This window comes from Patagioenas fasciata, chromosome 30 (assembly GCF_037038585.1).
Source record: "Patagioenas fasciata isolate bPatFas1 chromosome 30, bPatFas1.hap1, whole genome shotgun sequence".
NCBI classification, from domain to species: Eukaryota; Metazoa; Chordata; class Aves; order Columbiformes; family Columbidae; genus Patagioenas; species Patagioenas fasciata.
This window is the reverse complement of record NC_092549.1, coordinates 3,137,278-3,164,811: the sequence shown is the minus strand read 5'-3', so window position 1 is coordinate 3,164,811 and position 27,534 is coordinate 3,137,278. Positions and strand designations below refer to the sequence as shown.

Below are 27,534 nucleotides of genomic sequence, written 5' to 3'. Positions count from 1 at the left end.
TCTTTTATTTTGAATAAAAAAACCCAACCCATGTTGTGTTGGGAAGGAGCCGCGTTTGTTATATAAAAAAGGTGAAAAAGGCGCTGCCGGTGGGATGGAATTGAATGAAATGTGTGGATCTTGGACTCTGCTTGGTTGGGGGGTATTTTGGGGGGGGGGGGGGGTATTTTTTACATACATACAATATACGTTTGCCCAGCGCAAACGGCGACGTTCCGGTTCCAATGGTACAAAAGAGCTCAGTCCAAGCGCTGGAACATGGGGGGAAGCGGCTCCTCGGTGCTTTCGACAGGACGCTCACAAATGGGATTATTATTAATAATAATATTTAGTTTCAGGGCTTTAATACAATGACAGAGCTGTGTTAATTAGGGGGGGGGCGTTGTTCTGTTTGACTAAGTGGCCGCGTCCCTTTGCTGTGATCTGACCAGCTGGAAAATGTTCTGGAAAAGAGGAGAATAAAAGGGTGTTAAACATGGGAAGGATCTGGGGGGGGATCATTGTCCCCAATCCCAGTGTAAGAGCCCAGGACAACTGGGGACACTCTTGGTCACACCATGAATTGGATGCACCGACCCCCCATGGTACTGACCCCCCGCCCCGGCTCCGAAATCCCCGCGATTCACCCCAAAACGGGGCCGCTGCCCCAGCAGCCGATGGGACTGACAAAGAGCCAAGAGGGGACAGGCCAGACACCATTTGGGGGACACGTGTCCCCAAGTATTTTGGGTGGAGAGAACAAAACCCATCAGTTTCGGTGCTGTGACTCGAGGGAGGAGGAGAAGCCTGGTTGCCGGTTATGGAGACACCGGAGCTGCGGAAGCGGCGGCGCCGGGCGAGGGCTGCGGGAGCTCCAGCCATGCGTGGTTGCACCAGGGATGGTTGAGGGTGGTCATTTGGGGTGATTTCCTCCCCAAAGGGCTGTGGGGTGTTGGAACAGGCTGCCCGGGGCAGTGCTGGAGTCACCATCCCTGCAGGGTTGGACAGATGGACATGAGGTTCTCAAGGATGCGCTTCGTGCTGTGATGGTTGGACTCCATCTCCAGGGGCTTTTCCACCCGAAATGGCACGAGCGGCTCCCTCGCGGCGTCCCCTTTGTAGCAACATCAAACACCGCGGGAAGCGGTGACTCCGCACAAACAACCTCCCGGCGGTGTTTTCGGCGTTACCGGGTGGGTTGGGCAGGGGAAGCTCCCACGCCCCCGCGGCTCCTTCCTGCGCGGGCGCCGCGGCCCACGCCGTCTGCTACCGCTTTCTGTTCCTGTGGACGCCCGACGCTCCCTCGGTGAGAACAACCGCACCACGGGGTCCACGGTGTTGGCGGCACAACCGCGGTTCCCTTGCACCACTCGACCTGTGGCTCTTTCCGACACCCAAGCGAAGGCAAAGGTTGATTTGCAGTGGGAGGCACCAGCTTTCCCCGGCTTTTCCAAAGCCTCCACGATCATTTTTGGTGAATATACCACAAAGGGACGTTGTGTATTCAACCAGTGATGCTCCCCGTGACACCCTTAAGCGTTTAGTTTTAAATCCTGGCCAGGTAGGATCATTCTGAAGGTGCCACTTTGCTCCCCTAAAGGTCTTTGTTGCGCTGCAAAGTTGCTCCTTGCGTAGATTTCATCCCCATACTGTTCTACATCTTTTTCAATCCATTCGTACATCGCATTTACGTCTCTAATTGCATCAGATTGTATAGATGCACTGGGTCAAACTCAATGCCATGAGTTACGGGGTAATCGGTGATCAAGAGCAGTCATTTCAGGAGGAGAAAAAGCATCCAGAAACTGCTTAAATAAATAAAAAGCGCTTAAATAAAGTGAAAACCAGACGCTACGAGCGTGCGGGACGGAGCCTTCGGTCCTCGAAAAGCAGCGGTTGCGTTCAGCCCGGTTACCTCGCTGCGCAAACCGTCTCTACCGCAGTTCTCGTGCGCCTTGTCTGCCGCCTCCTCCTCCACCTTGACAAGGGAAGAGAATAAAAAGGGGAGAAATTAAAAGGAGAGGCGCAACGAGTTGTTGCTGGGAGGGACGGGGGTGTCCTGCAGGGATTGATTCCCATTTTCTGGAAAATTCGGGTAGGTTTATCCCCTTCGGTCCCGGTGGTAACGTTCGCCGGTGCGGCCGTGGTGACGGTGCCGGCGCTGGATCCCAGCGCATCCAAACCCTCCGGGCACGGACACAACGGGGTTTCATTCCCATTTAGGAGGAGGCAATTGAAGCGAAGGTTCTCCTGGATCACCGTTCCAGATTTGCCGCGTTCCAGCCTCATTTGGGGGACCCAAATCCAGAGGAGCCGTGGGCGCAGCGAGCAGGGTTGGTATCACACATCAAGGGCGATGAGAGGGGATCCGGCGTCCGAGGGCGCTCGTCTCCGACCCCGCGATGGAGAGAACGGCTCCGGGGTGGCGATTCAGCAGCAAACCGGTTGAACGAGCTGAACACGTGTTTGATCCGCTGTTTTCTGCCTGTTCCCCACGATCCGAGTGAAACGAAGCGCAGGGGGGGACTTGTGTCCACGCTCATGTCCAAGCGACAGGAGACGCCCGAGCAGGTGGAGATTCGGCTCAAACGCCCCCAAAACCTCCTGGGTTTCTCAGCAGCTTTGCACCGCGGGCTCTCACGAGCCATTCTGAATAATTCACCAGCCTGCGCTGTCTCCACGGAGGTTTTGCCATCTGCCTCATCCCGCTCGGGGGAATCGCCTGGCGCCGGGAGCTCCAAATACCAAACACCCTCCGCCTGGGTGCTCCCCAAGCCCCGGCATCGCTCCCCATGCCCCGGCATCACTCCCCAAGCCTGGCATCGTTCCCCCAGTCCCAGCGTCGCTCCCCAAGCCCCGGTGTCGCTCCCCAAGCCCCGGTGTCATTCCCCAAGCCCTGGTGTTGCTCCCCAAGCCCCGGCGTCGCTTCCCCAACCCCAGCGTTGCTCCCCGAGCCCCGGTGTCGCTTCCCCAACCCCAGCGTCGCTTCCCCAGCCCCGGTGTCGCTCCCCAAGCCCCGGTGTCACTTCCCAAGCCCCGGTGTCGCTCCCCGAGCCCCGGTGTCGCTCCCCTGAGCTGCCAGGCAGAGACGCCGCAAAGACGGAGCCGTTTGGCCGCGGCGGCGGGTTCTTACCTCCTTCCTCCACTTGAGCTCGCAGAAGACCCGTTCGAAGCACTCGTGCATGTAGTTGAACTGCAAAGAGAAAGCGGGGAGCGCTCAGCTCCTCCTGCTGGTCACCAGCCCCTGTGTCAGGCTGCTCCTCCACTTTCTTGGGGGAAAACAAGCAGGTTTGGGGCTTTCTCCTCTTCGGAGGATGGGGGTACTTACATAAGGGGTGAAGATTTTAACCCATCGGGGTTTCTTCTCGCCTCGGGCGTACTCAAAACAAAAGGCCATGCCCTCCTCGTCCGTGTCCCACCGCTGCATTTCGTCCCATTCGAAGGCGATGACCTGGTTCTGGAGGAAAAGGAGGCACCGGTGAACCCGGGAGAGGTAGAAACACATCCCGAACGTGGCCAAAATCCCTCCAAGGCCGCTCAGTGTCATTGCAAGCCCGCCGATGACGTCCCTTACCTCCAGCTGTCCCTCCTCGGTGCAGGCGTGGAGTTTAAAGTGCTTGATGCTGATGGCGGTGATGACGTGGCCCTTCCGCCGCGAGTCGCAGGAGCAGTGGGGGAAGATGATCTCGTTGTAGCCCTCGCACGTCCGTAACATGTTTAGATACTGCGGGGAGAAAGCGCCGGGAGCTCACGGTGACGGAACCAACATCACCCCCTTGGAAGCCCCCGGTTTTATCGCAGCCCCCTCCGAAAGAACCAAACCCCAGCGCTGCACCATCAGGAAAAGACCCAAAGAGGGATTTTGGATGTTTGGAGGATGAAGAGCTTTGAGTTCTCAGGCTCTTTGGGACACACACGATGTCTCCTTGACCTGCTGGACCAGGGCCCTGGTGCATGTGTGTGTGCATACATATATATATGTAGATTTATGTGCTGGGATATCTATATGCTGGGATATCTATATGCTGGGATATCTATATGTTGGGATATCTATATGCTGGGATATCTATATGCTGGGATATCCCTTTGCAAAGATCCACATCTTCCCTTGGCCATCAGGGTGAGAGGAGTGGGAACAAAAGAGCAACAAGATAACCCCCAGGAGGAAGTGTCTATTTACTGATCCTTATCAAAAGGTAATAATTAACCTTCTCTCGTTATTCCTGGTGACCCTTCCAGGGTCCAGCCCAGGCCAGCGGGTCCCCCTCGGAGCCACCAAAGCTTTGGGGACGGTCCCGAGCGAGCTGGGAAGGGACCCCAAGGCTCTTGGAGGGCGGCCGGCGGTGTCAGGACAAGGGCAGCGCCTTCCCCAGCACCCGCAGCCTCGAGCAACGCAGGAACTCATTTACAAGGCAGATTCTTCTGGTGTTTGATGTCGGAGCCAAGCCGGTGTCTGGCAGAGGAGCCCAGGGCATCCCCATCCCTCCCCGGGCAGGTTCGCCCGGTCCTGCTGAGCCCCGGAGCGATAAGAGGTAGAAACCCCCCCTGAGATCAGACACGGGGTTTGCAAGCTTGGAATAATGGCCAAAAATAAGACATTAAGGTGGTGAGGGGGGAGCAGCTCGACAGGATGCTTTTCCCCCTTGGCTGAGCCAAAGCCGCCGTCACGGAGGCGGAATGAGACCTTTGCCTCGGGATTACAGAGAAGAAACAGGGCTGCGGGTGCAGGGTTGCTCCACCGCACCTTTCAACACCAGCAATAACCCACACGGTTCAACCGCTGCCTCGTCTGGAGCTGAGTCAATGGGGATCTTGCCAAGGACAAGCAGTTGTTCCGCTGAGGAGCGAGGGGAGGAACTGGGTTGGGTTGCAAGGGATCTCTGGAGATCACAGAACCCCAGAATGTGAGGGGTTGAAGGGCCCTGGAAAGCTCATCCAGTGCAATCCCCCCGGAGCAGGAACACCCAGCTGAGGTTCCACAGGAAGGGGTCCAGGGGGTTTGAATGTCTGCAGAGAAGGAGACTCCACAACCTCCCTGGGCAGCCTGGGCCAGGCTCTGCCACCCTCACCCCCAACAAGTTGCTTCTCATCTTCCAGCGGAACCTCCTGTGTTCCAGTTTGCACCCATTGCCCCTTGTCCTGTCACTGGGTGTCACCCAGCAGAGCCTGGCTCCATCCTCCTGACACTGCCCCTTTCCATCTTGATCCCCAGCAATGAGTCCCCCCTCAGTCTCCTCTTCTCCAGCTCCAGAGCCCCAGCTCCCTCAGCCTTTCCTCACACGGGAGATGCTCCACTCCCTCCAGCATCTTGGTGGCTGCGCTGGACTCTCTGCAGCAGTTCCCTGTCCTTCTGGAGCTGAGGGGCCACAACTGGACACAATATTCCAGGTGTGGTCTCCCCAGGGCAGAGCAGAGGGGCAGGAGAACTTCTCTGGACCTGACGCAGTTCCAGCCATGGCAGGGACACCTCGGGCTGCTCCGTCCCCATCCAACCTGCCCTGGAACCCTCGCAGGTTCCCTGTGTCCCCTCTCCAGCCACAGCTCTGCAAACTGGATGGGCAGAACTCACCATCACCATCTTCCTCTGCTCACACAGCTTCTGCAGCTGGTAGGACTTCTCCTCGGCTTTGATGTAGCCTTTCTTGACATCATCGACAGCCTAAAACGAGAGTCGAGTCACGAGGCTTCGCCTGTGCCACCAAATTGAAAGCCCAGAAGGTGACCGGTGTCCCCAAGGGATGGTCAGACCATGGGGTGACTCCTGCTCAAGGAGCACAGGGCATCCAGGAGGATTTGGGAAGAACATCCCCTGGGAAAAGGATGGATCTGGAGATGCTGGTACCTGTTATCCCGCTTTTGCCTCCAGCAAAAAAACCGCCCGGAGCGGTTCCGGGAGCGGGTTCTGCCTCACGTCACCTCCAGGCAAACGCCACAGCTCTGGGGCACCCACCTGATGGAAGAAGTAGGTGACTGCCAGGTCGTTGTCGTTGAGAAGCACCTCCTCCTCCGTCGTGAAGAGCCACTTCCGAATGGTGAGGCACGTCCCCGGCACCGCCGAGGTGTAGTTCTGCACGTAGAGTTTGTGGGGGAATTCGTTGGGCGCCAGTTTGCGCACTGGAAGGAGCGGAGAGGGCGGTGAGCGCGGCGTTGGCTCCACGAACCGCCCCGCCATCCGCGCCTCTGAGCTTCTGGTCTCCAGAGCCATTACACGGGTGTAATGAGACAGGGGGAAATGTGGGTGTTCACAGCGAGCACCCAGAAAACATAAGCACAAGGTTCACTGGAGCTTTAGCTTCCCAGCAGTTGGAGCTCACAGGAACGAGGAGCTAATTAAGCGCTCCCGTTAGTCTGGTGTCTGTGAGATAACTCGTTTTAGGAGGGTGATAAGAAGCTAAAAATCAGCCTGATGGTTCAGTCAGAATCTGGTGAGCGAGAGGAACAACCTCTTCCTGCACAGCCCAGCCTGCTGGAATGGCAGGATGGGTGACAAACGGGTGACAATGCAGAGATGAAGGTGCCCGGCCAGGAATGCGACACCCGCTTGGCTCAAAGCGCTTAAGAAATGGAAAGCTAAACGATGGCGCCCACCCGATTCCTCCCTGGGGGTTCTGGTGGTGCGAGGAGAGATAAAACCCAAAGGTGGGAGCTCTGCTCACACCAGAGCTGCCCCGCTCGTCGGCACCGGGGGGTTAACGGGCTTACCGAAGGAGTGGTTGATCACTTCGAACAAGGCGAAGTAGTTTGCGGTAATACTGTCCATCCCGACTTTCGCAGCCACAGCCTGAGGAGCAAGAGAAGGGGAAATAGCGGGGAGGAAGGTGGGAGCCGCAGCTCCACGCGCCCCTCGGGGTAAAACCAGCTCCGTGTGGGTTATTTACAGAATCACAGGATTCCAGAATGTGAGGGGTTGAAGGGACCGGGGAAGCCCATCCAGTGCAATCCCCCCGGAGCAGGAACACCCAGCTGAGGTTCCACAGGAAGGGGTCCAGGGGGTTTGAATGTCTGCAGAGAAGGAGACTCCACAACCTCCCTGGGCAGCCTGGGCCAGGCTCTGCCACCCTCACCCCCAACAAGTTGCTTCTCATCTTCCAGCGGAACCTCCTGTGTTCCAGTTTGCACCCATTGCCCCTTGTCCTGTCACTGGGTGTCACCCAGCAGAGCCTGGCTCCATCCTCCTGACACTGCCCCTTTCCATCTTGATCCCCAGCAATGAGTCCCCCCTCAGTCTCCTCTTGTCCAGCTCCAGAGCCCCAGCTCCCTCAGCCTTTCCTCACACGGGAGATGCTCCACTCCCTCCAGCATCTTGGTGGCTGCGCTGGACTCTCTCCAGCAGTTCCCTGTCCTTCTGGAGCTGAGGGGCCACAACTGGACACAATATTCCAGGTGTGGTCTCCCCAGGGCAGAGCAGAGGGGCAGGAGAACCTCTCTGACCCACTGACCACCCCCTTCTAACCCACCCCAGGTCCCATTGGCTTCCTGGCCACAAGGGCCCAGTGCTGGCTCATGCTCACCCTGCTGGCCCCAGGACCCCCAGCTCCCTTTTCACTGCTCCAACAGCTCATTCCCAACTCACACTGGAACCTGGGGTTGTTCCTGCCCAGATGCAAAACTCTACACTCTCCCGAGTATTCACCAGCCCAAGGAAAACACGAACATTTCTAGTTCCCCTTTCAAAAAGCACCTCCACCCCCTCATCATCTTATTCCTCTTAATCCATCGCCAGCTCGATGTTTCCTCGAGTCAGTTGTCCTTCATTTTCCGCTTCATTTTCCACTCGCAAACCTGGCCGGAGTCCCCAAAAGCGTCACCACCCTCAACATTCATCGCGCCGCAGCCGCTCTTGGATCCAGCTCGGCCGCAACACACAACCCGCCTCGTAGATATTATCAGGGGAGATTAATTCGGCGATGACTCCGGCCCGCGAGTGAAAAGGCGGCATCGCTCGGAGCTACCGAGCGTCCCTGTCTGTGTGACAGCGCCACGGTGTCACCGGCGCCCACGGGGAGCGGAGAGAAGCCGGTGCGTGCCCACGGGGTCGTGGTTGTTGTCTGAATGCAGGCGCGAAGCGGAGCAGCTCACCTGGTACACCTGGTCCGTGGTGCTGTTCTTTTTCACCCTGACCGTCACCGTGGTTATGTCCGGTAACGCTACTCGGAGCTCCACGTCCGAGACGCCGTTGTAGTTCTGGAGGGAGAGGACAAATCAGTGTTGTATGAACTGAGCCATGAGATCTATGGATTATTTATCACCCTGCGTTGGCTAATTAAGCCACCCAACCTCAACAATCCCGTTGCAGAGGAAGGAGAAAGAAGAGAAGCTCTGCACCGAGGCAGGAACCGGAGCAAAGCGCCGCAAACCACGACGGGGTTGAGATTTTGGATTTGCCGCGGTTTTCTGCTCGACCACGCGAGGTTTTGGCAGCGAAGGGCTCCGCTCCCCGCTTTACCGAGCGTTTGCCGGGCAGAGCTTTAGCGCACCCACCTCATCCGACTCGGACAGGAACTCCTGCATGATGTCGCTCTCGCCGATGACACGGATGGAACACACTGCGGGTGGAAAGCGGGGTCAGCGGGCAACGGGAGCCCCAAAAACCACATGGAAATGACAACTGTGCTGTGCAAGCCTGGAAACGCCTTCTCAATGCCATTCGGGTTGTCTCGGGGTGACAACGATCCAGCGGTCGCGTTAATGCACCGAGAGGGGTTCACGCTACACTTAAAAAGGGGTGAGAATTTCATATATAGTGCTTTCACCTCTAAAAAAACCCCAAGTTTTAACAGAGGGACTGAAGCAATTTGGGAATTCAGGCCAATTTCAGGCAATGATTTGGAGCTGAACTGTGTTGTGTTGTTTTTAAGACACAATGGGTCTCACCCTTCCTTGCACCTACGGTCTCTCTGCTGCAAAAAGGGTCAGATCTTTTTGCCAAGGTGTTGCATGCGTTATCCGAACTGAACCCCAAGGAAACTCCCGCTGCAGGTGCGACAATTCTGGTTAAAAAGAGCCAGAAAAAGGGCTCAGGTCGCTGCTACCCGAGCTGAGTTCCCTGCTGAGAAAGGGCCTCCAATGTGGCTTTCCCCCTCCAAATTCCCTCCTCCATCTGCTGAGCAATATAAAAAACTCATTAAGTAATTATACATATATTGTTGGAATGGCGCCGCGTTATTTATCCGTGGCAAGTCTGGATTTCACAACCAAAGCAGCAAGAGGGAGCTCAATTTGGCTCCAAAGCAGCTTCTCCTCCTTGCTGATAAACCCCCGGGGAGGTTCGTGGAGGGATGCGCTGGTGGATTTGGATGTGCTGGTGGATTTGGATGTGTCTGAGCGCTCATTCTCGTACCTTTCTCCAGATACTCCTCCAGGCCACGTCGCCGCGCGTCCAGCTGCTGCTCGGATAGCGAGAACGGCCACTTCCCCGGCAGGCGCGGGAAGGTGAAGTTGGCAAACTCCCGTTTCAGGTTCTGGTGCAGGATGGCGAACTCGCGGTAGCGCTTGGAGCAGAGCTGGCGACCCGCCATGTACACGTTGTAAACCTGCGGGGAGGACACGGGGTTCGGTGCACGGAGACGCCTCCCCAAGGCTTTTTATTCCCTATTTCTAGGAATTATTGGGGCGTTATGCAGGAAAACGCCACCAGCCTCGCGTCAATGCGAACCCAAAGGAAAAAGAGGCTTTTTGCAGCTATTTCCCCCTAAAAAGAAAAGGGAAACGGGAGGGAAAAGAGATTCTGGAGATGGGAATTTGCTCTGAGACACCTGCTCCCTTTGCTTTTCTGTATTGAACACTTGGGTAAAACGGGGGGCACAAATATGAAAGCTTATATGAATAAAACAACAACTTCCTACTTAATCTTTGCAAGAGATCGAGCTATTCCATATACATTAATAAAAAACAAAGAAGAACAAAGAGCGACCTCAATCAAACGCTCCCCAAAGCGACCGGTAAGGAATTAACGTCCCAAGCGCAAACCGATACCAACCACGAACTTCTCGCCGTTCTGCTCCACGTGCTTGTAGGTGGGGATGGAGATGGGCACCGCCTGCTTCTCCGTGTAGTCGTAGAACGACTGGCCCAGGGAGTCGTCGCCGGGGTCCAGGCTGTCGGCCTCGTGCGGCGGCACCGAAAGCACCGTCAGGATCAGCTCCTTCTCGCCGGCGCGGATCAGATCCACCACCTGCTTGTGCGTCGCTCCCTCCACGTTCACCCCGTTGCTGCGGAGGGGAAAGCGTGAGCTTGGGTGTTTCAAATTAATCTTAACGCCCAATCGGGGAATAAAACCCTGACCACGCGCTACTTGAGCGCATTAAACCCCATCTCCCGATCCTCTGCGGCCCCAAAACATCACCGGATTGCCCCAAATCCCACTTGAACACAGCAGAACCCCAAATCTCTCATTCCCACATCCCCGGCGGTCATTGGCTCCGTGAGACCTCGAGGACGAAGCAAAACTCCCCGTCGTTCCAACACTAATGAGCAAAACCCCCGAGAAATGTTTCACTTCTCCCATTCGAGCGCCGGGTGACTCATTTTCCGCAAAGACTTCGCTAAATTTCCCAACTCTCTGCCCCGTCGAGGAGGAAATTCAACGTGGGGAAGCTCGTGAGAAGCTTCCTGGAGGTGGGTTTGGCTCCGGCTCCGTCCATGGACGACCCTACGGCTCCATCATCCCCTGTTTGCGTCATTATCCAGAGCGCAGGAAGCAGAAATAGGTTTAAATCCCCGTGATTTCAACCATCGCGCCCGTTCCAAGGCACAAATCACAGAATCGACTGGGTTGGAAAAGACCTCAGGGATCATCAAGTCCAACCCATCAAGTCCAAAGATGCCGGAGAAGCGTTAAAGCGGGACAGAGAAAAAGGCTCTTGCATTTATCTAATGGAAAATCCAGTGTTTGAGGGCTCATTCCCCACCGCTGCTCTTCTGAGGAAGGAAAGATCCGTTCCGCGTTTTCACTCCAACTCAGGGAACCCAGATTGGTCCCAGTTTGGACCTCCGGGTTTAACTGGGAGAATCCACTCCCCAGTTCGGGTAAAACGCTCTGAAAATGAGCACAGGGAAGCATGGAAAGGTTGGGGTGAATTTGTGTTGAAGAGGAGAAGGATCACCCATCAGTTATTGTTTTATAGGCTTTCCCAAAGCAGAAGCGGCTTTTTCTGTCCCGAGTCAACACTTAAAACCAGACTTTAGGCCAAGAGGAGATGAAGTGTGGTCCCCGGAGGGAAGCGCCTCTTACCCTGTGCACACAGGAGCATCAGGATGGCGCTGGTTCCATCGAGGGCTTTTCCATCCAGGGTATAAACCCGTTTTGACCACGCAGGGATAAGTGATGGAGACCAACCCTCTGCTCTAGGGGTACGGTGTCCCCCACATCCGCCCCATTTCCGCATCGATAATACCGAGAACAACCCCCTTCTTTATCTGCTCGGTTTAGCGGGAGCTCCCCTGCGAGTGAGACGCTCTTCCCTGTCAAGATTAGTTATGATTGTCATTCAGGGCGATAATCAAGAGCTAAATTAGCTCTCGTTGTCTGTCTCCAATGCCCTCGACGCCCAGAAACACCCCAGCTAAGGAGATTACGGAGCCGCGGAAAGCGAGAGCTCTGAGCTGGGTGCGAGGCGACGGGATTCGAAATCAACCCCAACTACAACCCCTTGGTTTTGGGGAAGGCGCTCGCAGGCAAAACCAAAACCCCGCCGGGAAATCAGCACCCAAAACGGCACCGCACGCGAGGCACAGACGCCGAACCCGCCGCGGGAACCGGCACCGGCGGTGCCGACGGATGGGCCCCCCCGCTGCTGCGGAAAGGAGGGGAAATCAGAGCTATTTCTGGAGTCCCGTTTGATTGTTTGCTGCTCCGACTCGCAGCCGCGCTGAGATCGGGTTTTAACAGACCCGTGGGGGGGAAGAAGGAGCATCCTCTTGACTCCATGCCCCCCCGGAAGGTTTTTGGGGCTGGTTTACGCAGCCGGGTTAAGAAAAGCGAGAGGTGATAGCGGCAAAAAGCAAGAGCTGGTGGAGCTCCAGGAAGATCCGTAGGAAAACTCCAAGCGGTTCCTCCCGGGAGATAAAGAGGTGGATAAACCCCCAACCACACCAAGGGGGACACGGGGGGTCCTGCACCTTCGTTAACACCGTTACCTGCAGCTCTTAATTCTTCCAAACACCACTGATGGACTAAAGGGCGCTTCCTCACCTTTTGCCAGGACCAAACCCCAGCGTCCGGTTTAAAACGCGGCGTTTTAAGCGTTTTCCCCCCCTCGCGCTAAATATTTCCCCTCGGTCTCGAGATGGTCCAGGTGTAGAATTCACCGCCCCCCCCCGACCGTTTCTTCTGCAAAGAAAATACAATAAATCAAAGCGGAAAGTATTTGGGTCACCGGGGAGAGGCGCGGATGGTGGTAGCCAAGGGCTAGTCCAGACCTAAACGCGGGCAGGTGTCCTTCACACCCCGCGGAGCCCGGCAGCGAAGCATTCCTGCTGCCGCCAAATCCCTGTAATTAATAAGTAATTGAACTTAACCAGCTCAGCACGAAGTACAAACACGGCGGGATCGGGAGGGAAGAACCAGCTATAAGATGAAGGGGAAAATACACCTCGGGGGGCTGAGGAAAAGCCTCGAGGAGATGGAACCTGCGGTAGCACGGAAACGTGGGGTTTGATGGGGTTTTTATGGGGGGAGGTGATCAGTTTTGACCCAGCTGGAGCATCCCCATGGGAAGATGCTTCCAGGGCCGAGAGGAGTTTGAACCAAGCGGTCGCGTTCCCATCTCCGCTGCCTTTGCAAAGCTGCACAAGGGGGGAAACAAGCCAAGGACTTCGAGATCACCCCATTCTGTCCCAAAATGGGGGTTCTGCCCCCTCCCTGCCCAGCCCTGCCTGCAGCAGCACCCCTGCCCCACCGGCTCGCCTCTTCACACCAAGGGGTGCCCCCTAAAACAAAGGTGGGGGGTGAATCTCCTCAGTCCCCCCCCACACCCCAGAAAGAGGGGGATCCCCTAAAAACATGAGTGTCCAGGCTTTAAGGAGATGGAGACTGTGCCCCCCCCTGATCCCCAAAGCTCTCGGAGGGGATGATGCTGCCCCAGAGCTCCCTGGAAAGAGGTTTGAACCCTCAATGGGGATGACAACAGCCCAGAGCCCTCCTAAGGGCTCCCCAAATCATCAGTGAGAGCAAAGTAGACCCCCCCCCAACATCAGGGGTCCCCAAAGCATCTCCGCACAGGAACCCCTGGGGGGGGCCCAAAAGCCCCTGCTGAGAGGGGCACAAACCAGCCCCCAAACCCCCCACCATGTCCCCAAGGTGGGAAAACCAGGCTGGCCCCTCCATAGCAACCCTCAAGGCTCAGCCCCCTCAGTGTCCCCCCAAACCCCACTGAGGGGACGCCCAACCCCTCCTCAGGACCCCCCAGGGGAGGCTCAGCCCCCTCAGTCCCCCCAAACCTCAATGAGGGGTCCCCCCAGCCCCACAATCCCCCCCCCCCACCCCATAAAGAGGGGGATCCCCTGAAGAACCCCCTAAAAACACGAGTGTCCAGGCTTTAAGGAGATGGAGACTGTGCCACCCCCCCCGGCCCCAAAAGCTCTCGTGGGGGACGATGCTGCCCCAGAACTCCCAGGAAAGGGGGACTCCCTCCTCAGGACCCCCCCGGGGGAGGCTCAGCCCCCTCAGTCCCCCCAAACCCCAACGAGGGGCCCCCCAGCCCCAGTCCCTCCTCAGGAACCCCCGGGAGAGGCTCAGCCCCCTCAGTCCCCCACAAACCCCACTGAGGGGACCCCCCGGGGGAAGCTCAGCCCCATCAGTCCCCCCAAATCCCCACTGAGGGGACCCCCCAGGGGAGGCTCAGCCCCCTCAGTCCCCCCGAATCCCCACCGAGGGGACCCCCCGACCCCTCCCAGGCTCAGCCCCCTCAGTCCACCAAGCCCCATTAAGGAGCCCCCCTCAGTCCCCCCAAACCCCATTAAGCCCTCCCCCAGCCCCAGCCCCTCCTCAGGACCCCCCGGGGGAGGCTCAGCCCCCTCAATCCCCCCCAAATCCCCACCGAGGGGACCCCCCGACCCCTCCCAGCCTCAGTCCCCCCCAAACCCCATCAAGTCCCCCCTCCAGGCGCAGCCCTCCCGGGGCGGCGGCCCCCCCGTACTCACACCTCCAGGATGCGGTCCCCCTTGCGCACCCCGGCTCGGTCGGCGGCCCCTCCGCCCAGCACGGCGCTGACATGCTGCAGCGGCGCGTACAGCTCGCCGTTGATGCTCCGCAGCTGCCCGCCTTCGCTCACTTGGCCGCGGACGTTGAAGCCGTAGCCGGACTCCGACTTGACGATACGGACCACGCGGGGGCCCCCCGGCCCCGCCGGGGCCCCCTCGCCGCCGCCGTTCCGCTGCGGCAGCGCCGCCGAGCGCGGCAACGTCTCGCCCTCCTCATCCGCCATCTTGGCGAGCAAGCGCCCAGCCGGCCCGTCACGGGACCGCGGCCGCGCCGGCCACCGTAGCGCCCCCTCTGCCCCGGGGGACGACGGGAAATGTAGTCCAGCCCGCTCGTTCCCTTCACCCGCGGGCGCGGGGGATGCTGGGAAATGTAGTCCGGAAAGAGCGGCGGTAACTCCGAAGTGTCAGAGAAGAGGAGCTGAGCAGCACTGGGCCCTTGTGGCCAGGGAGGCCAGTGGTACCTGTGGGGATTAGAAGTAGGGGGTCAGTAGGTCAGAGAGGTTCTCCTGCCCCTCTGCTCTGCCCTTGAAAAAAGGGGAACGTAAATATATCCATACATATGTGTGATATATACAGCCATAGCATCCTGAGAACGCCCCATTTTGTCTGATCTGGGAAGCTAAGCAGGGTCAGGCCCGGTCAGTGCTTGTATGGGAGACCAGCTGGGAACAGCGGGTGCTGTGGGCTGAGCCAGCACTGGGCCCTTGTGGCCAGGAAGCCAATGGGACCTGGGGTGGGTTAGAAGGGGGTGCTCAGTGGGTCAGAGAGGTTCTCCTGCCCCTCTGCTCTGCCCTGGGGAGACCACACCTGGAATATTGTGTCCAGTTGTGGCCCCTCAGCTCCAGAAGGACAGGGAACTGCTGGAGAGAGTCCAGCGCAGCCACCAAGATGCTGGAGGGAGTGGAGCATCTCCCGTGTGAGGAAAGGCTAAGGGAGCTGGGGCTCTGGAGCTGGAGAAGAGGAGACTGAGGGGGGACTCATTGCTGGGGATCAAGATGGAAAGGGGCAGTGTCAGGAGGATGGAGCCAGGCTCTGCTGGGTGACACCAGTGACAGGTCAAGGGGCAATGGGTGCAAACTGGAACACAGGAGGTTCCGCTGGAAGATGAGAAGCAACTTGTTGGGGGTGAGGGTGGCAGAGCCTGGCCCAGGCTGCCCAGGGAGGCTGTGGAGTCTCCTTCTCTGCAGACATTCAAACCCCCTGGACCCCTTCCTGTGGAACCTCAGCTGGGTGTTCCTGCTCTGGGGGGATTGCACTGGATGGGCTTCCCAGGTCCCTCCAACCCCTCACATTCTGCGATTCTGTGAAATTACGCAGGAATTCATCTCGCCTCCGCTTTATGAAGAAACAGACGCACAAACCAACGGGCAGAGGGGTTAAGGCACGTGTATTTTGTTTCCTATAATTAACACAGTCAGCACAAACGCCAACGACTTCCCTCTCGCCGCGCAGGTCACAACGGGCCAGCCGGTTGGTGCTTCCCAGTTCACGCGCGGGCCAGGCAGTCCCGGCGGTGGCCGGCGCCACCGCGCCTGTCACCACATCATCGGAACACACCGCTCATCCACTGAAATAAATACGGGGAACAAACCAAACAGCCTCTGGCTTTAAACGCTACGACGCACGGCGGGTACAATTTCTCTACGCTCTGAGGAAAAGCAAAGGGGCGAGACGCCGGGTTGCGGCCGCGTGAGCCTTTGCCGAGTCCGGAGCAGCCTGATGTGTGCTGGAGATCGGAGGTGGAGGCTCCCAACTTGTCACGCGTTGGGCTTCGCTGTGGGAAGGAGTCCGGTTTGAGGAGGATTTCTTTCTTCTTTGTGCGAGCGATTGTTTTCTTTCCCTTTTTGTTAAACCCCAAGTCCACGTCGCCAAGCTGCAAGCTGAACGGGGGGCGCTGTTTGGATGGAGCCCCTTCAGAAGCAAAACTGCTCCCGCAGAGCAAAGCCAGGACTGACCGGGCACCGCGAGCCGGTCCCAGCTCCGAACGCCACCCGCGGTGCCGGCGCCGGATCCGCGGACGCTTCGCAAACCTCCTTCCTCTGCCAGGGCCGCCCCGGCTCCCTGCGTGCTCGGCTGCCGTGGTTCTCCCCGCCGGAGCCGCCGGGAGCGCCGGGGCCGGAGGACGGCAGCCAAGCGGGGAAATCCGGTCAACGGTAACAAGGGGAGAGTCTTCAGCTCGGCCCAGCCCTCGGAACTCATGTTTCCACCACTCGAATGAGAGGCAGCGGCTTGGGGCCCGTCAGCCTTTTGCTGCAAGAGAGAGAAGCCGTTTGCTTCAGCCGGGTGAACGGGGTGAGCTCAAAAACCATGGGGGAGCGTCCGGCGTAGCCGCCGGTGGTTCTGGATCCCCCCAAACGCACCCACAGCAGGGACACCACGCACAACAGCGTCCCCGAGCGCGGCGTCGCCTCCGGACGGGACGCGGCGCTGCAGCCGGCGCCGGAGCGGAGGGCGCGAGCGCTCCCACCTACCTGCTCACGTACTCCGACTTGGAGCGCGCCCGGGCGCTGTGCCCGCCCCGGCTCACTTGCTTCTCAATCAGGTGCTCGATGCGGTCGTGCATCTCCAGATTCTGCAAAGGACAGAGCGTGGTTAGCGCCAGGCTGGGGGCTGCGGCTCCGGGGTCGCCGCGGGGCAGCTTTTCCTTTAGGAAACACCGAGCACGCGACGCCTCTCGCTCGCTCCATCCACCCCATGGGCTCACACACCATCCCCATGCAGAGAAAACACCAAAAGCGCCAACACAAGCTCCGTTTTCCTCCGAAAAAGGAGGACGGTTTGACACTCGTTACGACCCCAGAGGTTGGAATGCAGCTCCGCAGGCAAGAAGGGGTTTTGCCGCGGTGATTTTGGAGTTCACGGCTACTCCAGCAAACCTTCTCGAAACCCCCGCAGCCCCCCAAAACGGCCCTGCCGAGACGCACCTCGGCCTCCAGGTACGCGACTCTTTCCTTGAGCTCCTGGATCACGGCGTCTTTGGCCTGAATCACCGTTTTGGAGTTCTGGAGCTGCAAGAGAAGGAGTTGGCGGCGGTCGCAAACCCCTCCGGTGCACGGCGAAGCGTCTGGGGAGGAGGGCGGCTCATTCCGCCCGGCAACACCCACCACATTCACTGCAGCAAAACCAGCCCAAAAACAGCCTCAAATTAAGTCTGCGAATTAAGCCTGAGGTGAAGGAGCTCATGGAGTTGGAGATTTAACCCTTTAACACAGCTCCTGTTTCACTCCTTTTCCTCTCCTCTTCCTCCCTCCCCAGCACCTTGCGGGGTCAAGCTCAGAACTTGCATCCCCACAACCCCGCGGCTCTTTCCGTTTGAGCTTCCACGTTTTCCCCCCCTCGTTTCCCTCTCCGCTTTTCGGCTCCCGCACCTGCTCGATCATCTGGCGCACTTTGCGCTGCTGGCTCTTCAGCATATCGTCCAGGTGGTGGATCTTCTCCCGCAGCATCGCCACCTCCTTCTCCAGCTGCGCCGACCTGGGGACAAGAGGGGACAGAGTCCGTCGGAGCCGGAGCGCCCACCCCGAGCAGCTTTATCCACCGTGCACGCTCGGGATGTTTTGGCGAGACAAGGTTATGGAGAAGCAGACACAAAAGCTCTTCAATCAGGAGCCACAAAGACGAGCAACCACAGGAACAGCAGGAAGAGTCAGCCCGCAAACCAGGCCTTCCAGAAACGACCCGTTGCCAATTACCCCCCGGAGCACCGGGATACCGGCTGGGCGGATGGAATGCGACATTCCGGGGGGGTGGGGGGGTGGAGAATGGGCTCCGCCGGAGCTGCCCGGAGCTCCCCGCATCTCGAAAGCCGCGGGAGGTGTTTGGGGGTGAGTCAGCTCCTGGGAGCCGGGCGCTGTTTTGCAAGCGGGAGCGCGAGCACGCCCGGCGCAGGAATGTGCAGTCATGCCCCAGCCAGCTGCCGGCCCGAGCCGGCGGCGTGGGCTTGCTCCGGCGTTGGCAGGCGAGCCGGAGGCCGAGCCTCACCGGTCTTGTTGGGCGAGCTTGTCGCCTTCCACGCTCCGCAGCCGCGCCAGCTCCGCTTCGCCCTCTTTCATCTTCAGCAGCAAACTCCTGTGCTCCTGCGGGGGAGCGAGAGCCCGAGTTACGCGTGGGGAGGTGGGGGGGAACAAGTCGCAACAGATGCCGCTTGGCCCCGGCGTCCCCGCTCCAGCGTTAGGGATTGGATCTTTTGAGGTGCCTTCCAATCATCTAGGCCAGCGGTGCCTTTAGACACAAGGGACAGACAGACACGCTGCGGAGCTGACGGACAGACCCGTCCCGCTGCGTCGCCCCCAGGACACGGGGAAAGCAGCGGTTTGGAAGCTCCATGCTCGCACCGCGCTGATTTATGGCTTTATAAAGTAAGAATAGAATCGGGGTGGATGTGGCGTTGCTGCCCCCGTGAGCAGAATGGGGCGGCTGGACCGTTCGCTCCTCCCCGGACGCTTCGCACAGACCCACCAGATGTTCTAAACCTGAGTCTAAACAGCGGCTTTGCAGCTGTTCCCGGTTAAACCCGGTTGGAAGTCAAACCCTCTGTGAGCGCTGCCTGCTTTCTCGATCACCCCACAGCTCCGGTACCTTCTCCATGCCCGCCAGCAGCCTCTGCAGCTCCTCCACCTGCAGCTCCTTCTCGGCCGCGCTCTGCTCCGCTCGCCGCAGCGCCGAGCCCGCGCGCTCCGCGTCCTCCTGGTACCGCGACACCGTCCGCTGCAACGACACCAACCCCGTGGCTCCCATCCACCCGGGGACATTGTGTGGCGGCTTCACCCCGACCCTCGCGCAGCCACGGGGTCCCCAAAACCACGGAGCTCCCGCTTCAAAGGCGCCGGCGCCGAAACGCCGCGGTGGCTCCTTGAACGCGGGATGTTTGTTCTCAGCCCCAAAGCCACGGAGCTGAGGGGCCACGGGTGTCCCCGTGGGTCTGCAGGATAAGCCACATCTGGATCAACAACCACCAAATGTGTCCCCACCCCGGGGTCCTGCAGCGGGGTGGTTTCGGACCCCAAAATACCACCAAACCACACACAAGGACAGGTGTCCTGGGGGTACATGTCAATAGGCGAATGTCCCCATGCCGGAGGAAGCGGCTCCGGCTCAAAGCCACTTCCCCCGGGGATGCCATCCCCGGCACCCCCGGGGCTGGCCAGGACCAGTTTGGTCTGTGGGACAGGATGTCACCAGGGATGTCACCACTGCCACCAACACTGGGTGACGCGGTCCGGCCCAGCCCATCCGGGCCGGGAGCCGTCACCAGGACACGCACCCACGGGGACAATTAATCACCGCGGCTGCGGGATTGAAGGCGGTGGCTCTGCCAGCGTCGCACAGCGGGCGAGGGGACCCGGCTGGTCACTCGTCCCCAATGCACCGCACAGATGGAGCAGCCAAGCTCCCGCACACCTAAACCCCAGGGAACTGGCGCCCATGGGGACACCCCCTCCCCACAAAACCCCCCTCTTGCGCATCACCCTGGTAGAGATTGGGGGGACCCCTCGCAGCCCCACGGTGTCATATTTGAACTGGGAAAGGTTTGTGTCTGCAGACCCCTCTGGGTAACGCGGAGGAGTTTTGGGGGTCTGGGTGGCTCCCACTGCTCCAAAAGGACAAACCAATGGTGTGAATGCCCTGTCCTGCTTTCCCGGCTACGGCCGAACCTCGAAGGCTTGTTGTTCCAAGCGATGGCGCCGCTCGGCCTCCTGCAGCTTGGCCAACAGCCTCTTGGCCGTCTGCCGCATCTTCTCCACGTCCTCCCCGGAGCACTCGTCCTCCTGCGGAGACGGAGCCAGGTTGGGTTGAGCGGGTGGCAGGAATCAAAGAGCCCCTCGTGGCGCGGGTTGGTGACCCGGGTGCCAAGCGGCGCTCCCCGCTGTGCCGTTCTCACCGCCCACGCCGGTGGCCGCTGCCAGCCCCGCCGGGGAGCACACGGTTGCCTTTGGTGGCCCGCCAAGCCGGATGCCACCCCGAGCGCGCTTGGGCAACCTGAAACCCCACGGTGGCAAGCGGGGCCGTGGCCACCCAGCCCGAAACCCCCGCCCCACGCATGGGAACAGCCCAGGATTCCTGGGTTGAAAACCCCGCTTTTGGGGCTGGAATTCTGATCCAACCCTGATGAAAAGACCCCGGTTTGCTGCTGCACTGAACGCATCTCAAATTCCCTCCTGGAAGGGAGATCCCAGACTAAACTATTTCTTTCTAAGCTATTCCTAAGTTATTCCTAAGCTATTCCTAAGCCATTCCTAAGCCATTCCTAAGCCATTCCTAAGATATTCCTAAGCTATTCCTAAGCTATTCCTAAGCTATTCCTAAGCCATTCCTAAGATATTCCTAAGATATTCCTAAGCCATTCCTAAGATATTTCTAAGCCATTCCTAAGATATTCCTAAGATATTCCTAAGCCATTCCTAAGCCATTCCTAAGATATTCCTAAGCTATTCCTAATCCATTCCTAAGATATTCCTAAGATATTCCTAAGCCATTCCTAAGCTATTCCTAAGATAAGCTATTCCTAAGCCATTCCTAAGCCATTCCTAAGCCATTCCTAAGCCATTCCTAAGATAAGCTATTCCTAAGCCATTCCTAAGCCATTCCTAAGATATTCCTAAGACATTCCTAAGCCATTCCTAAGCCATTCCTAAGATATTTCTAAGCTATTCCTAAGCCATTCCTAAGATATTCCTAAGCTATTCCTAAGCCATTCCTAAGCCATTCCTTTCCAGCCTCCGCTTAGCTCCATACCTGCTCCTCCCAGGAGTCGGGGCACGACCAGCTCCCATTCTGCTTCTCCGTCACGACCTACGGACGCAGAGGACAGACAGACAGACAGACAGACAGATGGACGCGGCCGGGTCGCCGCAACCGCTCGCCACCGACGGGGCTTTTCCCACAGAGCAACATGCAAAAGCACGCGTGGCCGCTTCGTGCGAGGCTCCCGATCCCAACGGCACCCGTGCGACTGAGGCCCCTTCTACCGCTTTCCGAAGGAGCCAAGGGCACCCGCAGCGCTCCCGTTACCTGTGCGTGCTGCTTATCTCCTTGTCTGCTCTCAAGTTTACTACTTAAGTCTTCCCGCAGCTTCTTCAAAGAACTTCTAGCCTGGCAAAGGCAAGGCAGTTAAGCCGGGGCTGCGCGGGGCCGGCGCAAGAACGGAGCCGCTCGGCCAGCCCGGCGGAATTAAACGCTAAACGGATCAAATTAAATAGCACAAAAAGCACTGATGATTTCTCGCGCCGTCCGGACTCGCTCGGATTAGTCGGAGCCCAGGGAACGATTTACCGGCTGTTACGGACCTGTCTCAGCGCTTCATTCCTGCCCGTGGACTTGAGACGCTCGCGGCGAAGGGACAAGGGACAAAGGACGCGATGCGCGGCTCTTAGCGATCAAGCCTATAACCCGGGCACAGCCATCCATGATCCCATTGATTGAGACGTCCCCAAGCACAGCGCACCGGTGCCGCCGTGACTTAGTTTGCCCTATTCTCTGGTCCCAGCGGGCCCCTCCGCGGCCAGGCCGGGCTTAAGTTGAGCTCGGCTTTTGCTAAACGGGCCCTTTGAAAACCCCTTTGCGTCCGAGGCGCCGCGGGGAAGCTCAATGGGAAGAAGGATCACGCGGGGAATAAAACGCCGCGGGTCGCATGGGTTGGGGTAGCGACACCTCAGGGGTGCAGCACCAAGGGGCTGCTTGCTTTTGGGTGGAAAACCCTGCATTTTGGGGCAGCAGGGTGATAGGAAAGCCCTGGAGGCCGCTCTACGCCTCGCTGTGATGAAATCCCCATGCGAGCAAAGCCGAATAACAATTGACTTCTGTTTCCCTCTGCTTTCTCTCTTGCTCAGGCCAAGCCCATGCACGCCAGCAGCTCCGCAGAAACCCCAGCGAAGGGTTAATCCTCCTCATCCAGTTTGCTCTGGGAGATGAGACATTCCAAAGCAACTGCCTTTTAACGAGAGAGGCTCCTCGCCGCACCCAGCACAGCCGTGGGGGAAAGGCAGCGCGCAATTCCCTTCAAATTCAGTCCATATAGCAGAGCAATTAGTCAGGCGGAATTAATTTATGGCGCTCCATTAGGCTCCTGCCCCGGACCGGCAAGTCAACAAACCGGAGGGTTCGCTTTGCATCGGGGCATCGAAACCGGCCCCGGGGGAAGCGGAGCGGCCGGACCCTCGCCCCGAGCGCCGTGTGCCGCGCAGACCCCCCCCTCGCCGCTGTTAATTACCTCTTGGATGTAACGAACTTCGCTCTTCAGCTGGTTGACGTGCTCCTCGTGGTTCGCGCCGCCCTCGGCCCGCGCCTTGAGGTAAACCTGCCCGGGGGGGACACGCGGGTCAGACCCACGGACGCACCGGGGGTTTCTCCATCACCACGAACCGTCACCGGTTGTATGGGGATGTAGCGGAAGATTTGGCGTAGTCGGCAGTCGCTAGAACCAGCCATGGCTGGTTCTAGCGACTGCCGACTACGCCAAATCTTCCGCTACATCCCCATTTCTAGCGACTGCCGACTACGCCAAATCTTCCGCTACATCCCCATCTCTAGCGACTGCCGACTACGCCAAATCTTCCGCTACATCCCCATCTCTAGCGACTGCCGACTACGCCAAATCTTCCGCTACATCCCCATTTCTAGCGACTGCCGACTACGCCAAATCTTCCGCTATATCCCCATACACCGCTGTTTCTAGAAGCTCCTCATGTGCGTCCCCAACCCTGGGTACCGGTGGATCCCACCATGACGGTGCCCACCCAAACGTCAACCAACCCCTTTTTGCCAGCCCTAACCACCGAAGCCACGGATGGATGGTACCTTGATGATCTCCTCGTCGCCATCGTTGGATTTGATGCACTCGGAGGCCAGGGAGTGCCCGTTGCTGGATCTGTTGGCCACCATGGCGAAGGCTTTGCCCACCGGCTGCGGAGACACCGAACCCACCGAGAGGTGAGAGCGGCCAAACCAGCACCGCGCGCTTTCACCGGGGAACCCGCACCCCAGCGTTTAACAGACCCACGGGTGAGTTTTCCCATTCGCAAAGCATAAAGCGACTGATCCTATACCCGTTACCCCCTTCCTAAATCATCTCCGAATGGGGGGTCACCCACCTTCTGCTTCGCCTGCTCGCGCCGCTCGCCCGGGAGCTCATTGGGCAGCGTCAGCCGCAGCACCTTCACGCTCTCCTAAAACAAGACACAAATTTGGGGTTTATAACTCCTGAAAGCTCATTTTTTAGCCCCAGTTGGGTCAGCAATGTCATAAAGTTGGAGTCACAGCCCGCGTGGCGTTCGCCAAGATGCCTAAAGATGCGCAAAACACCCCAAAACACCCCAACCGCGGCACCGTGCGCCCCACACAGACCCCGGTGTCACCCGCCGCTCATGGTCCCCACGCAGAGCTCGGTGTCACCTGGGTGGCCGCCGCTCATCGTCCCCACACAGACCTTGGTGTCACCCACTGCTCATGGTCCCCACACAGACCTCAGTGTCACCCGGGCGCCCGCCGCTCATCGTCCCCACGCAGACCTCGGTGTCACCCACCGCTCATCGTCCCCACGCAGACCTCGGTGTCACCCACCGCTCATCGTCCCCACGCAGACCTCGGTGTCACCCGGGTGCCCACCACTCATGGTCCCCATGCAGACCTCGGTGTCACCCGGGTGCCCGCCGCTCATCGTCCCCACACAGACCTCGGTGTCACCCACCGCTCATCGTCCCCACGCAGACCTCGGTGTCACCCGGGTGCCCACCGCTCATGGTCCCCATGCAGACCTCGGTGTCACCCGGGCGCCCACCGCTCATCATCCCCGCACAGACCTCGGTGTCACCCGGGCGGCCGCCGCTCATCGTCCCCACACAGACCTCAGTGTCCCCTGCTGCTCATCGTCCCCACACAGACCTTGGTGTCACCCATCACTCATGGTCCCCACACAGACCTTTGTGTCACCCGCCTCTCCTCGTCCCCACACAGACCTCGGTGTCACCCATCACTCATGGTCCCCACACAGACCTTTGTGTCACCCGCCTCTCCTCGTCCCCACACAGACCTCGGTGTCACCCGCCTCTCCTCGTCCCCACACAGACCTCGGTGTCACCCATCACTCATGGTCCCCACACAGACCTCAGTGTCACCTGCTGCTCATGGTCCCCACACAGACCTCGGTGTCACCCGCCTCTCCTTGTCCCCACACAGACCTCGGTGTCCCCTGATGCTCACCGTCCCCAAACAGACCTCGGTGTCACCCACGGCTCATTGTTTCCACACAGACCTCGGTGTCACCCGCCACTCAGGGTCCCCACATAGACCTCAGTGTCCCTTGCTGCTCATGGTCCCCACACAGACCTCGGTGTCACCCACCTCTCCTCATCCCCACACAGACCTCGGTGTCACCCATCACTCATGGTCCCCACACAGACCTCGGTGTCACCCGCCTCTCCTCGTCCCCACACAGACCTCAGTGTCCCCTGCTGCTCACCGTCCCCATACAGACCTCAGTGTCACCCGGGCGGCCACCGCTCCTGGTCCGCGGCAGCGCCGTCACCCGCCCCTCGTCACACCCCGGCCACGTCAGCCTCCCGCTCTCCAAAAGCGACGTCAAGGTGTTTCTGCCCTCACCCCGCGCCGCCCAAGTCTCGACACGCCGCCCGCTTGTTTCCAAAATACGGCGCGTACGCCGCTCGCGCCGGACGGGGAGCCCTCCCACAGATCCCAAAAGCGCGGCCCCTCGTTAAGGCAATTAACCGGGAGAAACTCCGCTCGGGCTCGGCGTTTAACCGCCTGTGTGCCCGCGGCTTTTACCGCGGGGAATGGTGGGAGCTGGGAACTTCGGTAAGAAAATAAGCGGCCGGAAGGCTCCGTGGTGCAAGAGCTCCCGGTGTCAACCATTGTCTTATGAAGGCGACGCGGAGATGCCGGAGAAAGCCCCGGCAGCACCGCAGCCCCTTTGTTGCAGTCACCCCGACCTGGTGTTTCCAGCCCCACGCAGCTTTCTGACCCATGGGACCCCCTACTCTTGGTTAAACTCCCCCTCTCCAGCCAACACAAGGAGCAGCCGCTGCCTCCCCGACCGGCACCGGCGCTGCCAAACTCGGCTCCAACCAGGAAACCAGCCATGCAAATGCCGGTGGGGAAGGCTCCGTCCTCCTCCTCGCCAGCACGCTGGGTTCTCTGCAGAAAACCAGCTTTTTGGGCATGGGAAATGCTCATAAAGAGCCCGAGGCCGGGGTTAGAACCTGCTCTACTGTTTCCAGCTGCGGTGACGGGGGAGGCAGCGGGGTTTTGGGCCCCGTCTGGTATTTTCTGGTGAAGCAAAGGGGTTTGGCGACATGGCCGGTGCTGGGGAGAAGATGGAGAGCGTTGTGCTCTTTTCCTACGTGGAAAAACCCATCTTATACCAAAATGCTGTGTTAACGCCCCCGCTGTGCACCCCGAGGGTCACCCAGCCCCGCGCCGCCGGTCCAGGGACCCTTTGGGTCCAACCAGGAGGGAGGGAAAGGGAAACCCCAACCGCATCCCGAGCGGAGGCGGCACCGGCCCAGCACCCGACGCCGGCGTTTTGCAACCGCGGGGAAGGCGCTCGGTCCGTCCGTCTGTCCCGACGGCTCAATAAGAACAGGCCTGACCTGACCCGGAGGGTATCGCGAAGGATCAGCAGCAAACAGCTCCGGTGTTTGGAATCGCCGGCGTTACAGAGGCGCTTATCACCGTAATAACCCATTAGCCAAACGAGCCTGGCTTTGCAATCGCTCCTTATAAGGCTGGGATGAATTAGGACTCTCCTAAGGAGACTCAGAGCTGAGTCACCCGGCTGAGCTCGGGTTGGGGAGCCGGGCGAGCACCGGCGACCAAGCGCCGCCGCGGTGGTTCTGCCTTCGCCGCCGCCTTTGGGGGATCCCTCCGGCCACCGGAACCGGAGCGAAGAGCCGAATCGCCACCGGTTTTATCCCCTCGGCGGGGAAACGGGGTCGCGGCGCTGGGTTGGCTTTGGGGCGCTGCCAGCCCCACCCTGTGCTTGTCCCCACGGCGGTGGCCCGGCCGCTGACGGCGACAAGGAAGCCAAACGATAATGTCGGGGAGAAGCGCCAGGGCCTGATGAAACCCAAGGGGAAAGCGCCAAAGCGCTGCTCCCGCCACCGCGGCGTCACCCCAAAAGTGACGGTTTTGGGGACGGCTCAACGACGGCGCGGGAGGGGATTACTGGGAGGTGCCGTAAGCACGATGGGTCCCCAACACTGGGGTGTCCCTGGGTGCGCTTTGTTGTCCCCAAACCCCAGCGGGATCACCGAGCCCCAACCGGGCTGAGATCCTGGGGATGAGCCCCCGGGGGAAAGAGGGGCTGCGGGGTCCCCCAGCCCCCCGACAGTGCCCTGGGCTGCGGGACGGGACAGGGAGCGACACCGGGGGGCGATGCGGGGTGCCCGGGGGGCTCAGTCCCGCTCCCCGAACGCAAATCCCGGGACCCCCCGCGGGCACCGGAGGGGGAAGAGGGGACCGGGGAGGGGTCGGGGAGGCCCGGGGGGAACCAGGGGGTCGTGGGGGACCGGGGGGTCGCGTCTCACCGGGCTCTCGCCTTGGGGCCGCACGTCCAGCACCGCGCACCAACCGTTCCGCCCGTTCATGGCCCCGCCGCGACTGCCGGAACCCGCCGCCGCCGCCGCGGCTTTTATACGGCCCCGCCCAGGACACGCCCACTCAGCGACCACGCCCCCTGTGTGGGCACGCCCGCCCGCTTTGACCACGCCCACAGCTCGCTTGGCGCGCCAAAGGCGGAGCCGGGCAGCGGGAGGCGTGCGGGGGGGGCGCGAAAAACGTGAAAAAGCCGGGAAAACCGTGCAAAAACTGCGCGAAACCGTGCAAAATTTGGGAAAGGTCTGTAAAACCGGTGCAAAACCGTGTAAAGTCGTGCAAAAACTGTGCAAAACCCACGCAAAAACGGTGCAATATCCATGCCAAACCGTGCAAGCCCGTGCAAAAACCTGTGCAAAAGCTGTGCCGAACCCATGCGAAAAAGTGTGCAAAAGCACGCGAAACCGTGCAAAACTACATGTAAAACCCGTGCAAAACCATGCAAAAGCCGTGCCAAAGTGTGCAAAAACCATGCAAACCCCATGCAAAAAGCTCTGCAAAACCCGTGCAAGACTCGTGCAAGAACTGTGCCAAACTGTGCCAAACAACACCAGAGCTGTGCCAAAGTTGTGCTGCTGCGCCTGCCCCCCAATACACGGGGGTGTCCCCACCCAGAGCGGCGGGGTCACCGGGGCTGAGCCCAGTGGGTGCCGCAGCCCCTGTGCCGCGCCGGTGGCACCGATTGCCACGCATTGGAGTGATGAGCTCAACCGGCCTCCGGTTCACGGCTGGGAACACCCTGTCCTG

The 27,534-nt window shown here is 59.5% G+C and overlaps 2 protein-coding genes across 3 annotated transcripts; both read right to left on the bottom strand.

Annotated features, from left to right (window-relative positions):
• Window positions 1–327: 327 nt before the first annotated feature.
• On the bottom strand, window positions 328–14,420 carry SNX27 (sorting nexin 27). Its single transcript, XM_065857564.2, has 12 exons — window positions 14,122–14,420; window positions 9,959–10,190; window positions 9,320–9,512; window positions 8,461–8,525; window positions 8,059–8,163; window positions 6,682–6,760; window positions 5,930–6,093; window positions 5,549–5,638; window positions 3,554–3,703; window positions 3,308–3,436; window positions 3,113–3,172; window positions 328–443 (listed from the first exon to the last, which is right to left on the bottom strand). Exons 1-12 carry the CDS (start codon window positions 14,403–14,405, stop codon window positions 396–398), a joined length of 1,599 nt encoding a protein of 532 aa, XP_065713636.1. The 5' UTR covers window positions 14,406–14,420; the 3' UTR covers window positions 328–395.
• A 1,129-nt stretch (window positions 14,421–15,549) lies between these two features.
• On the bottom strand, window positions 15,550–26,798 carry TUFT1 (tuftelin 1). Of its 2 annotated transcripts, XM_065857635.2 has the most exons (13): window positions 26,721–26,798; window positions 23,271–23,345; window positions 22,978–23,082; window positions 22,391–22,477; window positions 21,193–21,273; window positions 20,917–20,973; window positions 19,836–19,949; window positions 18,760–18,888; window positions 18,163–18,257; window positions 17,550–17,655; window positions 17,106–17,189; window positions 16,653–16,753; window positions 15,550–16,431 (listed from the first exon to the last, which is right to left on the bottom strand). In XM_065857635.2, exons 1-13 carry the CDS (start codon window positions 26,778–26,780, stop codon window positions 16,377–16,379), a joined length of 1,149 nt encoding a protein of 382 aa, XP_065713707.1. In that variant the 5' UTR covers window positions 26,781–26,798; the 3' UTR covers window positions 15,550–16,376. The 2 variants fall into 2 exon arrangements, with proteins under 2 accessions (XP_065713707.1, XP_065713708.1); XM_065857636.2 differs by lacking the exon at window positions 21,193–21,273.
• Window positions 26,799–27,534: the final 736 nt, after the last annotated feature.

What these genes read in the sequence shown, in the direction of transcription:
- SNX27 (XM_065857564.2), bottom strand. Translation starts at nt 14,405, where the DNA reads ATGGCGGATGAGGAGGGCGAGACGTTGCCGCGCTCGGCGGCGCTGCCG. An exon ending in GGGGACCGCATCCTGGAGGT is followed by an intron (nt 10,191 to 14,121) that starts GTGAGTACGGGG and finishes TCCCCTCCGCAG; the next exon opens with CAACGGGGTGAACGTGGAGG. An exon ending in CCGAGGAGGGACAGCTGGAG is followed by an intron (nt 3,437 to 3,553) that starts GTAAGGGACGTC and finishes CTTTTCCTCCAG; the next exon opens with AACCAGGTCATCGCCTTCGA.
- TUFT1 (XM_065857635.2), bottom strand. Translation starts at nt 26,780, where the DNA reads ATGAACGGGCGGAACGGTTGGTGCGCGGTGCTGGACGTGCGGCCCCAA. An exon ending in AAGTTCGTTACATCCAAGAG is followed by an intron (nt 21,274 to 22,390) that starts GTAATTAACAGC and finishes TGCCTTTGCCAG; the next exon opens with GCTAGAAGTTCTTTGAAGAA. An exon ending in CCGACTCCTGGGAGGAGCAG is followed by an intron (nt 19,950 to 20,916) that starts GTATGGAGCTAA and finishes CCGTCTCCGCAG; the next exon opens with GAGGACGAGTGCTCCGGGGA.